The 16102-nt window shown below is 33.6% G+C and overlaps 2 protein-coding genes and 1 pseudogene across 3 annotated transcripts; 1 reads left to right on the top strand and 2 right to left on the bottom strand.

Moving 5' to 3' along the window:
- Positions 1-124: 124 nt before the first annotated feature.
- LOC111285931 (SPX domain-containing protein 1-like) lies at positions 125-2767 on the bottom strand. The gene is made up of 3 exons (XM_022875635.2): positions 2213-2767; positions 1454-1580; positions 125-852 (listed from the first exon to the last, which is right to left on the bottom strand). The coding sequence occupies exons 1-3, from the start codon at positions 2513-2515 to the stop codon at positions 401-403; spliced, it is 882 nt and encodes a 293-aa protein (XP_022731370.2). The 5' UTR covers positions 2516-2767; the 3' UTR covers positions 125-400.
- Positions 2768-5714: 2947 nt separating this feature from the next.
- On the top strand, positions 5715-11873 carry LOC111285924 (RNA-dependent RNA polymerase 6-like). 2 transcript variants are annotated; one of them, XM_022875621.2, is made up of 3 exons: positions 5715-5828; positions 7102-9864; positions 10574-11873. In XM_022875621.2, exons 2-3 carry the CDS (start codon positions 7147-7149, stop codon positions 11447-11449), a joined length of 3594 nt encoding a protein of 1197 aa, XP_022731356.2. In that variant the 5' UTR covers positions 5715-5828; positions 7102-7146; the 3' UTR covers positions 11450-11873. The 2 variants fall into 2 exon arrangements, with proteins under 2 accessions (XP_022731356.2, XP_022731357.2); XM_022875622.2 differs by having other exon boundaries at positions 7090-9864; positions 10574-11713.
- Positions 11874-12020: 147 nt separating this feature from the next.
- LOC149518566 (uncharacterized) lies at positions 12021-14273 on the bottom strand (annotated as a pseudogene).
- Positions 14274-16102: the final 1829 nt, after the last annotated feature.

The following is a 16102-nucleotide window of genomic DNA, read 5'->3' as shown; positions in this document are numbered from 1 at the left end:
TATCACTACTTACCGTAAAGCCAAGCAAGCCCAGTACATAGTGCTGAGGGCTTACAAGAACCAGTACAGGGTAATGTGCAAAGAGTAGATAAATGAGGAACTTGAGTGCTTTTAAAGTAATAACTGCAACCAAACATGTGTAATACTAAAATATTATCAGTATACAAGAAAGATCAAAACCAAATGTGCCGGTATTTAAAATTTCCTACAGGAAAAGTTCATACAAGTTCAAATGAGAATTGGATTTAAGGATATAAAAGCTTGGCTTGTATCCAGCAGCAGTATACGTATGAAAAACAAGAAGAAGGGGGGAAAAAAAACAGCAATGAAAATGTAAGGGAAAGGAAAAGAGGGAGAAACAGTGTTCCACATCCAAACTCCATCGTTGCAAGTTGAAAACCTATTTGGCTGTCTGTTCTAACACAGGAATTCTCTTCCAATCCTCTAATGCATGATTTTGCAAAGGTGGCAGTGAGAACATGCTCACAGTTGAGCTGCCACTCCGGATCACTTTCAAGACATATAGTGCTGACAATGTTAGCTTCATATACATGTTCTTAATATTCTTAATTTCAGCAAGTTCTTTCGGAGCTTTGAGCAGCCTTTGATTACTTGAGCTAGAAGTTTCATATTCACATTCTTTCTCATTGGTTAGTATCTCATCAGTTGTTTCAGGTGAGGCTGATGGTTCATTCATGGAGAAAAGATGATCAAGCACCATCTCACACTCCTTCACAAGCTTGTTAAGAACATCAGTCCTGTAGAATGGTTGTTGCAAGACCTTTTGAATGAAGGGCAAGCGAACAAGAGCACCGCTTCGCTTGTCATATTTCTTTATTATCTTCACTAGTCCTGTGTACATCATATAGGGTCAAAAATTTTCACACAACCCAAAAGAATGCAGTCTATTGACAACTTTGCAATATCAACCCCTCTCCTCCTGGTTGTTAAATATTGTTAAGGAGCTTGCAAAACTAAGTAGTATAATTACTAATATTCCAAATCTTTGAAAGGTCAAGGCATGACAAAAGCATTTAAATTGAATTGAATGAATTTCATGAAGAGTTCTTTTAAACAAAACTTTCCACTTTCCAATTAAAGTAATTTGTTCATCATATGAACATTTAAGCTATCACGTCACCCAATGGAGAAATTAACTGAACACAACAGAGAGCCACTATATCAACCTAGCCACAAGAACATCATATCTTTTATTAGACCACAAAATGTATCAAGTCTTTCTATTTGTAAAACCACATAGCTAACATTAGCATAGCACAAAAACTGCTAATTGTTGCAAAGGCTTCGACAATGTCTCAAATAACATTCTCAAAATTTGTGAATAACATAAAATCTTACTGAGATTAGAACATAAATTAGTTCTGGCTAAGCTATTTTCAGTCACTTATTAATAAAATGGGCTTACAAAAAATCATGGAAAACAGATTAGTACCTGTATAGTTAAGGGCACTGTAATTCTCCAACAAAACCATCTCTCCATGAAAATCTACTATCTCCCTCCCCACTTTCATTAACTCCCCGTTTGATACTTTGGCCTTTGCTGCTCTATCTTGCAGCTCCTGCATACCAGTCACAACGAAAAGGCATATCAATTAAGAGTAACAAAAATGTTGCACAACAAGTAAACAAAAGAAAAGAAGGAAAAAACTCAAAGAAGATAGTTGAAAACTTTCAAAAGAACATGCCACAACACAAGTCCAAAAGGTGTGGACCTCAGAGACTCAAACATCAATGAACTCCAGTGCGTGAGGGAATCTTAAACGGTTGGAGACTCAAAAACAACATCCCAAAAGAACCAAAAACAGATTTGTCTTTCACCCATTGTTTTCTTTTAGGATTAAGAAAACTGCCAACTTTTTTGAATGGTAAATTGATATCATCTTGAAAGAGGCAGTTCAGCAGAGGATTACATAAATAAAGCTCTCTGGCTTCGGAATAAAGGAAATAGCAGCAACAAAAAGATCCATTTTTTTCTTCAAAAACTTAAAAAAAAAAAAAAAAAACCCGTCACAGATTTGATTTCACCACAAAGTTTCAATTTAATCCTCTATAAACAGCATAAGAATAAAAAAGCCAAACCCTTTTGTTAACCAACAATTTAATCCCATAATAACTCTCGAAAATTTTCAAAATTTTAATAAAAAAAAAAAACTTTTGCATATAATAAAAATTAAGGGAAAAATAAAATTACCCTCCATTTGATAACATAATCCTCTTCTTTTTCAATAAAAAAAGCATTAAACTTCTCCATCTCATCTTCCAACAACAAAACGAAATCCATCATCTCCTTAGAAACCTCGCTCTCCTCTTTACACCCACCATCCCCACCGTCCGCTGAAACCAATATGGGCCGTTTATTAGGCTGCTTCTCTCCCTCATCTTTGGGGTATATCAACTTCAACTGCTTCTTCAAATCCTTGTACGACAAAAACTTGTCACTCCAATCAGGCAACGCTTCTTCGATCAATATGCTTAAACTCTTCCAAAACTTCATGCTCCTCTACTCACCTGATCACGATTACCCTTTCCTCTTCTTTTCTATATATAGAATATATTCTGGTTACTGAGATTATTACACAGAAGACAATAGAGAAGAGAGAAACCAATGAAGAAGAAAACTGGAATACACTATCTGTTTCTTGGAGGATGTCTTTCGGTTTTTATTCTTTTTTGCCTCTGTTTTTTTCCTTTTCTCGGTTGGACCGTTGCTCTTTGGCTCGTTTTACCGTTAATGTTAAAATTACAAAAGATAATAATAATAATAAGAAAGTTTATAATTATCAATTATGGGTTCATTTTTATTTGTTTTATATTTTAAATTTAATAAATAATTGTGAATAATATTTTAAAATTAATTTATTAAGCATAGGAAAAAGTTATCCACAAATTATTTTTTGTGATCACATCAATATGCTTTTATTTTATAATAATAAAGTCAAATACGCACTTTGGGTTTTAGAATACTTATCCAAATATTAAATTGATGACAATTGCTTGTCATTTTCAATGTTGTCATGAAAATTATGTGCCATTGGATTTTGCAACGTGCATACGTCACGATTTGAGATTTAAATTTTGAATTTGTGTTATTTCAAGATTCAAGTATTTACTCATTTAATTATGAATTTTGTGTGCATATATTACAGATCGAGATTTAAGCTTCGAATTCGCATGATTTCGAGACTCAGGTATCTATTCATTTGACGTTTCAGATCAATTTAACCCTCATGATTCACATTCTTGTGAGGTACACGATTTTATCTTACAAAAAATACCTCACAAAAAAAAATAGTATGAACCCTTTTATACTCTAATGATCATTTTATTATGTTCGATGTGAGATTTAAAACTAATGATTGGTTATATCTACAAAGATTTTGGATTTGCGATTTGCTCATAATGATCAAATTATGATCAAATTATATTTGTTCTTGCTTGTACCATTCCAGTCATTCTAGATACAATTTTTAAATATTTGATCTCTTATTATGTTCGATGTGAGATTTATGATTCTTTCTTAGGTCCGTGAGATTCTTCTCCACCTATTATGTTCGATGTGTCGATGTAAGATTTATGACACTTTCTAAGGTAGTGACTAGTGTGAATCCTTTTATACCATAGGTAGTGACTCTTTCTTAGATCCGTGACATTTTTTTCCACCCAACTTCGTGACGAGGACACTTTCTTAGGTAGTGACTAGTGTGAACCCTTTTATACCATAGGTAGTGACTATTTCTTAGATCCGTGATATTCTTCTACACCCAATCTCGTGACGCCCTCGTCACGAAAGTTAGTCACTCTGCGACCTTGCCTACCTCTATCGAAGGGCTTGGCGTGGGTCGAACGGTTTAGAGCTTGTTCTAATACCATTTGTCACAGGTCAAGACTTAAGTTTCAAACACGCGTGGCTTCAAGATCCAAGTATCCACTTATCCGACGTTTTAGATCAACATAATCGTCATAGTTTACACTCTTGTGAGTTATTATTCGCTTTGATCTCTTTATCTTATAGTTTTATCCTGTGAACTTTTTTATACCTTAATGATCCTCTTATTATATTCGATATGAGATTTAAGACTCTTTTTTAAGTTTTAAACATGTATGCTTGGATATACGTAAGTTTTATACGTACTTATTTGGACGAACTATTGGAAACAATGATTACCTGCCAATTAAGTTTTTTTTTTAGAAAGTTAAGACTTTAAAAAAATGAAAATTTATAAATAGGGGAGACTGAACTAAATTTTATTGAAGTACAACTCATAAAAAAATAACCATTTAAAATTAAGATTGAATTAAACGTAGCCCAAGCCCATGAACTTTCATATATTTTTGGGCCAATTCTACAACAACGCATCAGGTCAACATTGAGTTCCATTAAAATTAAAATTTTAATCAAGTAATCACTTGAACAAAAAGTAGAGTGGCACCCAATTTTTTTGTTCTAGAAAAACATTGTACAATAAGATTACTCTATTGACAAGAAGTTTTACTTATCCAACTCCTTCACCCACAATCCAACCATTTTCCCTTTTTTTTTCATTTTTTATTTTTTTATGTAAAATAGATAAATAGGTGAGATTTAATATCGACTAATCTATGTCAAAACAAAGTTATATATTTTAATATTTAGTGTAATTTTATTTATAATCTTTCAAAATTATTATTTTAGTATTCATTTATTTTTATCTAAATTATTTGCTTTTAAAAAAAAATTTTTGTTGACAAATTATGAGAAAATATTTTTTTTATAAATTTATTAAGTTTGACGTAAATAAACATTGATAAAAAAAATGCTGGATAAAATTTAAAAACCTCTTATCATTAAATAAATTTTTTTTTAATAATATGTGATTAAATGTTGAATTTTAACTATAACAAATGAAAAAATAATGGAAATGATGGGTTACAGTTGATAGAAAAATGAAGGAGGAGAAGGAATGCTAGAAGTGGTAAAACATTTAGGGTGTTTATCGATTTAATTAATTTCGAATTAAATTATTTAAAATTAAATTAAATTAATTATATTATATTATTTTTATTAATTAAATTAATTTTTTTATTTAAAAAATTTATCGATCGAAATTAATTTGATAAGTTGATTATTTTTTTTCGATTAATTGAATAATAAAATATATTAAGTTAAATTATATTTTAAATTTTTATTTTTTTATATGTGAAATAAATTGAATAAAATCACTCAATAAAAATATTTTAATATTTTAATATTAAATTAAAAATTATAATAAATTAAAATAAAATAGATAATTTCATATATTTTTTAGTTATATATATGTTTTATAAAAATTCAAACTAATTCGATTTTTAAATAAAATTAATTAAAAATAAAAAAATTTTAAAATTATGTTTAATAATTGATAGAAATTAATTTAATAATTAATGAATCAATTAAATTAAATCGATTAAATCAATTAATTTAATTAAAATCGAATTATTTATGTCCCTAGAAACATCCATCAAAACGACCATCATTAGGAGAAAAAAAATTAAGAAACGAAACAACACAAAAGAAAAAAAAAAAAAAAGGTCAAAGCGGGAAAAGGAAACAACTTCTCCAACAAGAACCGAAGAATTTCTCTATCCTAAATTACTTCTTCGTGAAGTACAAAAAAAAAAAAAAAGGAAAAACACACACACACAACAAAAGCACACTTGTTCTATTTAAATGGGTCGATCTCTCTTATACTCTCAATTCTCTCCCTATACTCACAAAAACCTTGCTTTCTCTTACTCTGCAAACGCGTTAAAAGTAGCTTCTTTTGTAGCCTCTCAGCAAAACTCTCAAGGTTAGCAGCTTTTTCCTACAAGCCATTTTTCTTTTCTTTTCTTTTCTTTTTTTAAGATTAATTTCGTTTGGTTTCTTACCTGCCATGATCGCATTTTGTTAAAAGATTCTGTTTGAAAGAAAAAAAAATGGGAAACGGGTTTGGATTATATATTATGTTAATTTTGGAGATTTTTCTTTTTGATTTCTCTTCGTTTGCTGAATGATTGATTGGCTGTTATTATTTGATTTATTTATTTTTAAATATAATGCGGTTTAGTGGAAGATAAACAGATTGAATGTTCATTTTCTGATTGATTGAAATAGGGCTGGCAATGAAGCAGAGATATTGTGTTGTTTGTTTTGAGTTATGGTCTCTTTAACGATTCAAGCTCTCTTTACCGATTCAAGCTCTCTTTACCAAAAAAATGAAAGAAGATTCTTGCTTTCTATTGGTATTGCTGTGCTGAATATCATACTACAAGTGATAATTGAAATGAATTCTGTTTTACATCAATTGGGTATATTTTGTAAAGTTAAATTTTGTATCCTTGACCAATATGTGGAATTCAACCATAAGAGCAGAAGATGAGGTCTATACAGTATGCATATTAAATAGAATAAGGATGAAGTTGTTCATTTTCTTTTCTAATTTCCGACTAGAGAATAAGAATAAAGTTAAATAATTGTTCTTCTTCTTATTGGTTCTTCAAATTGTTCTGAAAACGTGAAGATGATACTCTTTAAGGTTTTAATCGTTATGTTTTATTCTATTTCTGCCGTTCTGGATGCACAAAGCTTTAAACTGTGAGCCAAATGCTGTGCTTAGTTTGTTGGTCAGTCCAATTTGATAGTAATGCATATAAAAGATACTATGGTTTGAATTTTGAAACCCCACTTTCCCTTCTTTTAGTTCCTTTATTCGAGTACCGATTATGAGGCATGTGAATGGATTTAATTCCGTGGTTGTTAATAGCAAATTGATGTCTGCAATTTTCCCCTGGATAAAATGCTTTTGAGAAGAGAATGCAGGGTAGTATTTATACTAATTAGTAATCTTTTTTCACAATTACTTTATCAACTGGCATGTAGTCATAAAGTAAACCATAACATAAAAGAAATTTACCATGTATTGTTGCTGAGTATGCCAATGATTTTTTGCCTAGTTGTTGAGAAGGTGTAAAAGATAACTAAATTGTGTTTTTAATTAATAAATATGGCTGAAGTTGCAAAAAGATAACTTTTTGTTCTTTTTCATATAATCATATTTTTCATGAATTCAGGTTTTGTTTCAGGAATTTGCTTGATATTAATCCTAAGTGGTTAATTTTCTGAAATACATGGAGTCAGAAGGAAGTGAAAGGGACACTGTGGTGACACAAGTTAGTGTTGGTGGATTTGACAGACATGTCAAAGCCAAAGATCTGATGGACTACTTGGAGAATGAAGTTGGACTTGTATGGAGGTGTAGATTGAAGACTTCATGGACACCACCAGAGTCATATCCCAACTTTGAGATTCCTGACACTACAGTTATCCCAACAACAGATGACTATAACAAGGTGGTGCCCCATGCGTTTGTTCATTTTGCCTCCCCTCTAACAGTAAATTGGGCTGTGGATGCTGCTGGTCGTACTGAGTTGGTTTTCAACAATCAGCTATTGAAGGTTAGTTTGGGGCCTGAAAATCCTTATTACTTGAATCGTCGGAGGAGGACTACGACACCCTTTAATTTACCTGATGTCTCCCTGGAGATTGGAACCCTGGCTAGCAAAGATGAGTTCTTTGTTGGCTGGAAAGGACCTCTTTCTGGGGTTAATTTTCTTGTGGATCCTTTTGATGGTACCTGCAAATTTCGTTTCTCTAGAGATACAGCCTTCTCTTTCAAAGGCACAACGGAGCATGCAGTTATTAAATGTGACTTTAAGGTGGAGTTCTTGGTAAGGGAGATTAACGAGATTAAGCAGTACCCTGATCCATCATGCTTAGTAGTGCTCTTGCAACTGGCTTCTTCACCTTGGGTCTGGTATAGAACTGCTGATGATGAGATTGAAGAATCAGTTCCTTTTGATCTTTTAGATGATGATGATCAGTGGATCCGGACCACAGATTTTACCCCTAGTGGAGCTATTGGTCGGTGTAATACATATAGAGTCATAATCCGTCCTCGTCATGGTCTAAAGCTGAGGAAGGCCATGGATTATCTCAAAGAACGAAGAGTGCCAGTGGACTACCTCAGATTGCCACTTCGGATCGGTAATGAACCTGATTTTGGGAGGTCCATGTCAGATCCCTTCTATTATATTGATTACAAGGAAGGGATTCCCTTTGACATAATGTTTTTGGTGAATGCTGTAATGCACAAAGGCATATTCATTCAGCATCGGTTGTCAGAGGACTTCTTTAACCTACTGAGAGACCAATCAAGGGAGGTCAATGTGGCAGCTTTAAAGCACATCTATTCCTATAGACGTCCAGTGTATGATGCTTACAAGAGGCTGAAAGTTGTCCATGATTGGCTGCTGAGGAATCCTAAGCTTTTTAAGAACCCTAAAAGGCTGGATGATCTTGTTGAAATCAGAAGATTGGTTATTACTCCAACCAAAGCTTATTGCCTTCTTCCGGAAGTTGAGCTTTCTAATAGGGTTCTCAGGAAATACAAAGAAGTCGCTGATCGGTTTTTAAGGGTCACATTTATGGATGAAGGCATGCAGACAATGAATGCAAATGTGCTCACGTACTATGCTGCTTCAATTGTAAGGGATGTGACATCTACTTCTTTTTCTCAGAAAACGGGAGTGTTCAAAAGGGTAAAGTCTATTCTAACAGATGGATTTTACTTCTGTGGTCGCAAATACTCTTTCCTTGCTTTCTCAGCCAATCAATTGAGAGACCGTTCTGCATGGTTTTTTGCTGAAGATGGGAATATAAGTGTGCTTAATATTATAAGTTGGATGGGGAAGTTTCAAAACCGAAATATTGCTAAATGTGCTGCCAGGATGGGTCAGTGCTTCTCTTCAACGTATGCGACAGTGGAAGTTCCTTCAACAGAGGTCAACCCAGACCTTACAGATATAGAGAGGAATAACTATGTGTTCTCTGATGGGATTGGCAAGATCACTCCTGATCTTGCAATGGAAGTTGCTCAGAAACTGAAGTTGGACCTAAATCCTCCTTGTGCTTATCAAATTAGATATGCTGGTTGTAAAGGGGTTGTGGCTTGTTGGCCAGGAGAAGGTGACGGGATCCGCCTTTCTTTACGGCCCAGTATGAATAAGTTCCATTCTAACCACACAACATTGGAAATCTGTTCTTGGACAAGATTTCAGCCTGGCTTCCTGAATAGACAAATTATCACTTTGCTTTCAACACTAGGTGTGCCAGATGAAGTATTTTGGGGAATGCAAAAGACCATGGTTTCTAAATTAAACAAAATCCTTGTGGACACTGATGCAGCATTTGAAGTTATCACTTCATCATGTGCTGAGCAAGGGCATACTCCAGCAATAATGCTGAGTGCAGGTTTCAAGCCTCAAATAGAACCTCATTTAAGAGGAATGTTGACTTGTGTAAGAGCATCTCAGCTTTGGGGTCTTAGGGAGAAAGCTAGGATTTTTGTTCATTCAGGAAGGTGGTTAATGGGTGTTTTGGATGAACTAGGAGTACTTGAACAAGGTCAGTGCTTTATCCAAGTGTCCAATCCATCTATAGAAAACTGCTTCCTGAAACATGGTTCTAGGTTTGCTGAAACAAAGAAAAATTTTGAAGTAATTAAAGGGCTGGTGGTTATAGCTAAGAATCCTTGTCTTCACCCTGGAGATATAAGGATTCTTGAAGCAGTTGATGCCCCTGGTTTACACCATTTGTATGACTGTCTGGTATTCCCTCAAAAGGGTGAGAGACCCCATACAGATGAAGCTTCTGGAAGTGATCTTGATGGGGACCTTTATTTTGTCACATGGGAAGAACTTCTTATCCCCCCTAGCAGGCAGAGCTGGCCACCCATGCAGTATGACCCTGGTGAGCCTAAGTTATTGCAACGCCCAGTCAATCATAAGGTAACTGTTTGTTGTGTTCGGTTATTATCACTGAACTTTTATGAACCTCTGATTTTCCAGAATTGTTTTTCTTTTATTTCCTTTTATTCAAATGCATTATACAAAATTCTAGTATTCCTGAATAAAATCCTCTTTTTGTTACTACAAACAATATTGTTTTCTAGTATGCTGCTTGAAAGCTGGTATCAAAAGGAATGTTGCAATTGAAGACATACATGGTTGAGCACATAACTATATGTTTCTTTGTTATTATTCTTTTATGGTTTTACAACCAGCTCAGTTTTTATTGTTTAAATGCACCATGTTGTTTGGCATCGATCTAGTAGGAATGGACTGACGGTTTTTGAAATGGTTTTCTTGTCACTTGTAAATCTTTATGTTACTGTAATTTCCATAGAGCGAAATGAGCAAAAATGTGGCAATAAAACTAGTAAATTCTTGAGTATAATATATTAATAAAGCAGGAAACTGATTTTTGGATTTGTATCATGATGAATACCTTATTTTGAATTCCTAATGTCTAAAAGGAAAAATCTTCAAATGGGAGAAACTGGAGCAAAATTGCGGGAATAAAGTGGATATATTCTTGATTAAAATATATCAAATTGCAGGGCTAGTCAGTTTTTATTCTGATGAATGAACTATTTTAAATTCCAAGTAGGTTAAAGAAATAATCTACTGACTGTTTTGTTTCACATTTACTCTACAGGATTTAATAGAGTTTTTTTCAAAAAACATGGTGAACGAGAGCCTGGGAACTATTTGCAATGCACATGTGGTTCATGCTGACCTTAGTGAACATGGTGCTTTAGATGAGAAATGTGTATATCTTGCAGAGTTAGCGGCTACAGCTGTTGATTTTCCTAAAACTGGGAAGATTGTGTCAATGCCTGCTCAATTAAAACCAAAACATTACCCAGATTTTATGGGTAAAGAGGATTACCAATCTTACAAATCAAACAAAATTTTGGGAAGACTATATCGTGATATCAAAGGCGCGTATGATGACGATATCTCTGAATCTTCTGAGCTCAATTTTGATGCTAGTGACATCAATTATGATGCAGATCTTGAGGTTACAGGATCTGCTGACTACATTGCTGACGCATGGGTTAAAAAGTGCTCCTATGATGGGCAGCTGATTGGACTTCTTGGACAGTACAAAGTTAAGAGGGAAGAAGAGGTTGTAACTGGGCACATCTGGTCCATGCCTAAATACACCAGTAGGAAGTTAGGGGATTTGAAGGAGAAGCTAGGTCATTCTTATGGTGCCCTGAGGAAAGAATTCAGGCAACATTTTGAGAATATGGACTTGGACTTTGAGCAGCTCAATGAGGATGAGAAGAACGAATTGTATGAAAGAAAGGCATCAGCATGGTACCAGGTCACTTACCATCCTAAATGGGTAAAGGAGACAGTAGAGTTGCAGAAGTCTGATGGTGCTGAAGGTACAGTAATGTTAAGCTTTGCTTGGATTGCAGCTGATTACCTTGCTCGAATAAAAGTTAGGCACCAGGGGACTGGAAATGTTGACTTTGCTAAGCCTATCAACTCTCTAGTACGGTACCTAGCTGATCGAATATGACCAGCATTTGACTGTTTTGGCAGCAAATTCTTTTGCTGGATCAGACTTCTAGGTGACAAGGCCACTCTGCCATTGCCGAAAATAAGTTGTAATGTGGATTTCTTATGTAGTACATTTCTGCCGAATGACCTGTTACCTATCATTGCTATGACCTATTTTGATTGTTGAAAGATGATTTCCATGCGTCGTTTGGAAGTTTGCTCATGTGATTATGTTATCGAATTTTCTTGCTTTGCTCATGTAATAGTGGAATTGATTCAGTAAGTGGAATAGCATGTGATATTGGATGGTTCAAATTGTTTTAAGGCAGGCTGGAGCACTGCTAACTTGCTGGAGCTTGGATCATATTATTATGGTCCCAAAATTTTCCCTTTATTTCTGTATTATGCATGGTAGAGATGTTTGGCCTTTCAACTCATTTAAATTGATTTTTCTTGTGAGTGCATTTATTGCATATATCTATGGACTATGGTCCCCCAGATGATTCATAATCAAGGAATTTTATCAAATTCATCATTTTAGATGAGTTCTTGAGTCTGGACATAGATGGTCCAATTGGTTGAGCAGTTCAGAATCTTTTCCCATATTGTCCTTGAAGGCTATTCTCTATTTTCTTGACCAAGCTAACTACACAGGCATTTGGTGGTGACCTAGATTTAAACTTACTATGTAGCTCGCTTGTACATAACATAGAAAGGTATTTAATATTTTGAGGTCTTTCAAGGGCTATGAATGAAGAGGCTGCCTTTCTGTTGGCTTCGGTTGCATTTGTACAAGCTTATTACCTTGGACACTTCAAAAGATGTTTGTCCCACCCTACCCCTGGTATTCTCTAGCATTGCATTGCTGCGACTCTGCCTATTGAAGAAGACTCAATGGCTTACTGCTTAGCCTTTACATTTAAGAAAACTGAAACTATAAGCAACAAATCTAGTCAATTGACTCATGATCGTCGGCCTTGGTTCCCTTGAATATGGAAAGTGCTCTGACCATGACCGATATAAGTGAAATTAACTACTACTATTATTGTCGGACGACTGTTATTTACTGTTCAGAATAAATATACTTTACTGCTATTACCAAGTTTAATTATAGAGGATAATTACTGTTAGATCAAACTTGAGTTGTTTATATATGCTTTTGCAATGTTCCTAGACAGTCTTAACATATTCTTTCCTCCATTAAAAGGATGCCATAGCCCATAGGTGGCAACTTTTACCTGAAAGTATAGTCTTTATACAAAAACCAAAAGTTGGTTTTCAAATAAATTTCACAAAATCTGTTGAATTAATTTGATCCAAACAAGCTTTTGACAAATGGAAGATTAATGCATTCTATTTCCCATCGCATGTAGGAGATTATTGTTCCATCTACTAATGGTGGGATGGCAGGAAGGGCACTCTTCAGCGGTGGCAGAGTTCAAATCTCTGTTGGAGGCTTTTGATTCTATCTTTCTCTGTGTTTTCCAGAATTCCCTTGACGAATGAAACATGTTCAGATCAAGATTTGGAATAACTAAGGTTTAAAAAGAAACAAAACAAAAAAGATTGTTCACTTCAAAACCTTCCAAAACAATTTCATCGAGACAAAAAGATCTTTCCATACTTGCTAGAAACAAGCGTTCACTCGGAGATTTCCGACAAGCATCCTTAATCGAAGAGGTTACTCCAACAAGATTCAAAAACTAGAATTTAGGCCTCAAGGCAAATAAACGAGATTCAAAACAAGAAAAGAAATCAAACTTAGCTGGGATGTCATTCTTAGTTACCAGTTTCATTTTCTTAATCAAATATTCAGTTGAATTAATCCCATTTTTTTGGTCTTGCAACAGAATTACGTGCACCAAGAGAACAAAAACCTTACAAGCAAGTTCATCATACTCATCCTTGCCGACAATGTATATGCAGACACCTCCCAGCACTGTGTAAACATTGTAAACTGACCTGATAAGTCAAACCATTGAGAAAAGTCGATGAATATCAGAAAGGTTTTATTATCCATAATGACATCCCAACATTGATACATATATCCCAAACAATATTAAAAATAAACGAACAATGATGAACAATCTTGCCTTAGAAATAAAAAAAAAAAATCATGAACAGAATCCACTCGTTTACAGCCCTAAAATCCTTTAACTTTTAAGTCTAATTTTTTTTTTTTTAATTTTTTCTAGTAATTGAAGTTCTAGGCCTTTATAGTTAAATTAGGTAGGGAGTAAAAAATTAGATGGCACGGAAGTCTTGCATTGGAAAATTGTTCAAAAAAGAACAAACAAATTAATGGGTATGCCAACTAAACCTTTGTCACCTAGTTTCCATTGAAAGAGTTTCCAAGTCAGCAAAAGTAGATACATATTATTGAACTTCAAAAAATTGCAGGACCAGTGCATTTGCCACCCACCACTTCGGTTTTTCCCTTGGCTATTATCTATCCCTGTCTCACTTTCTCATTAATGTGACAACACATCTCTTCAATTTCATGATTTTAAAATGTTTAATTTAAACTATCTTATATATAGATAAATTTTTTAAATAAATCGTTAGTTTTTTTTAATATTTGAAATTATCAAACTCAAATAATTAAACTAAAACTCTAATATTTTATTACCGACAAATTTTGATCCTTTTTTAGAATGTAAGATTAAGTTATCATAATGAAATTAATGCAGCGAAATGATGGAAATGAATTAACTTTACGTACTTGTGTGAAGCAACAAAAAGCTCTTCATTTTTGCACCTTTGAGATTATCTGCTCCCAGTTTAACTAAGAAAGTTCTCCAAAGTATTCGTTCCTCAGATGGAACTCCATTGAACCTATTCATGTAAATGACGATTGCATGGACGAATTCAGAGCCCAAAATTTTTTAAAAATTTAATGTGAATTCTCAAAGTTTTCTTATAATTTCCACTAGAAACAGTGCCAAACTTAATTTCAACAGTAAAGAAAGCAAAATTCACCAAGCAACATGGAAATATTAAAAGAAAAATAAAGAGAAAAAGATAATTGGACAAAGAAATTTTATTTGAGGATGAATGCAAATACATGCACAAAGTTTTGCAATACATATACACATTGATGAACTGATAGCACTCTATATTATCATGTTGTGTGTATGTGTGCGAGCATGTATGCGAATAAATTTTTTTTATTATTATCAATGTTTTATGTGGGATTAACAAGACAGTTAGGTGATGATAATGGTAGGTCTTTTTTGATATGCCTAGAGAACCACCTCAACAAAAATGGGTTTACTAATCATCACCATCAGCTAATTAACCCTGACAACATTATCCTTTTAATTAGGCAATTTAGGAAATTGGAAAAATGTGAGGAAAACATACAATGTCCTAAGTTGATTGTTTGGAGCTAATCTCTGGGTCAGTGTTAGACTTATAATTCAAAGAGATTCATTCAATCCTTAGTCTTGTCCTAAGGAAAGGTCCTACAAAATTTTTGTGGTTATTGAAAAGACTGGTTTTGCTTGGATAAAGTCCAAATGTACATTAAAAACTGTCACAACTAATTATTATCGTTTCACACTTAGGGTTGATTAATAATCTAAGGTAGTGTGCACCAAAAATCAAGTTCTAAGGCATAGTATATAGATTAGATATCGTAATTTTGTTTAATTAAAAACAAAGAGCATAAAATTGGTTGTGCTTAGCTCCACGTTGGTGATTCTGTCTCTTCTTTTAAGTGCTATACATCTATAGCAAAGTTGCAGTTTCTGCAATGGTAGGCTACCAAGGTGAAAGGATTGTAAGGGACAAGTTAGATTGGAAGTGGGCCAAATTGTATACTTTGATAATAATTCATCAACCTACCGATTAATTATTACTATATCAACAGTTCAATCTTATGTTTTTTATTTTAAAAATTTTTTTATTAATAAAATGGAGTTTAGATATTGTAGAAAAGTTTATTTTCAAGAAATAAAAGGCATTACAGAAAATTAAACTTTTTGCAACATTTTTTTTTAATTGTTTAGTGACATTCATAAAATCGTTAAATTTTAAATTTTAGCGAGATTTGCAAACATTGCTAAATTAAATTCTAAAAAATTACCCATGGTAAGTTTTAGTTAATTTATTCCATTTATATTATTTCATGGAACTTGTTTAAACTTTAATACAATGAGAAACGAGTCTAACAGTGAATAATAACATGCTGCAAGGACTAAGAAATAAGAACACACATAAAAGTTACATCTCATGCCATCAATCAGCATTTATTTTAAACAGGTAAACTCGAACTTTCACTCTATGACAAACAAGCAATTACTTTGCATACTACTATTAAGCTACCTTCATTCTCAAAAATCTATACAAAACGCTTTTAAAATAAAGCATATATTGTATATACATCAATTCATAGATATAAAAACAAGAAGTTGTTGAGGCCCCGGTGAGCGAAGCAATGACAAAAGACCCACGCCTAGCTTTGACCTCATACAGATCAGTTTCTCAAGACATGTTTAAATTAAGAACAACTGATCAATTATTTCAATCGCCATGCATGCAGGCGTGCAGGCTAGCCAACGCCAAGGGTCCATCCCTTTACTACAACCTCATATCGACAGAAATTGTTAAAGCATCGTTATCGATCGATCACTTAAAAACTTCAACAAATTGAAAACAATGGAAACAAACA

Source organism: Durio zibethinus, chromosome 6, assembly GCF_047325235.1.
Source record: "Durio zibethinus cultivar Kanyao isolate XHJ-2024 chromosome 6, ASM4732523v1, whole genome shotgun sequence".
NCBI lineage: Eukaryota > Viridiplantae > Streptophyta > Magnoliopsida > Malvales > Malvaceae > Durio > Durio zibethinus.
Note: the sequence above shows the minus strand (reverse complement) of the source record. Positions and strands in the feature narration are given on the sequence as shown.

Excerpts from the sequence above, each read along its gene's own strand:
- LOC111285931 (XM_022875635.2), bottom strand. The coding sequence starts at position 2,515 with ATGAAGTTTTGGAAGAGTTTAAGCATATTGATCGAAGAAGCGTTGCCT. Across the intron at positions 1,581-2,212 it reads ATTATGTTATCAAATGGAGG|GAGCTGCAAGATAGAGCAGC; the intron begins GTAATTTTATTT and ends ACTGGTATGCAG. Across the intron at positions 853-1,453 it reads CAGTGCCCTTAACTATACAG|GACTAGTGAAGATAATAAAG; the intron begins GTACTAATCTGT and ends TGATGTACACAG.
- LOC111285924 (XM_022875621.2), top strand. The coding sequence starts at position 7,147 with ATGGAGTCAGAAGGAAGTGAAAGGGACACTGTGGTGACACAAGTTAGT. Across the intron at positions 9,865-10,573 it reads AACGCCCAGTCAATCATAAG|GATTTAATAGAGTTTTTTTC; the intron begins GTAACTGTTTGT and ends TTTACTCTACAG.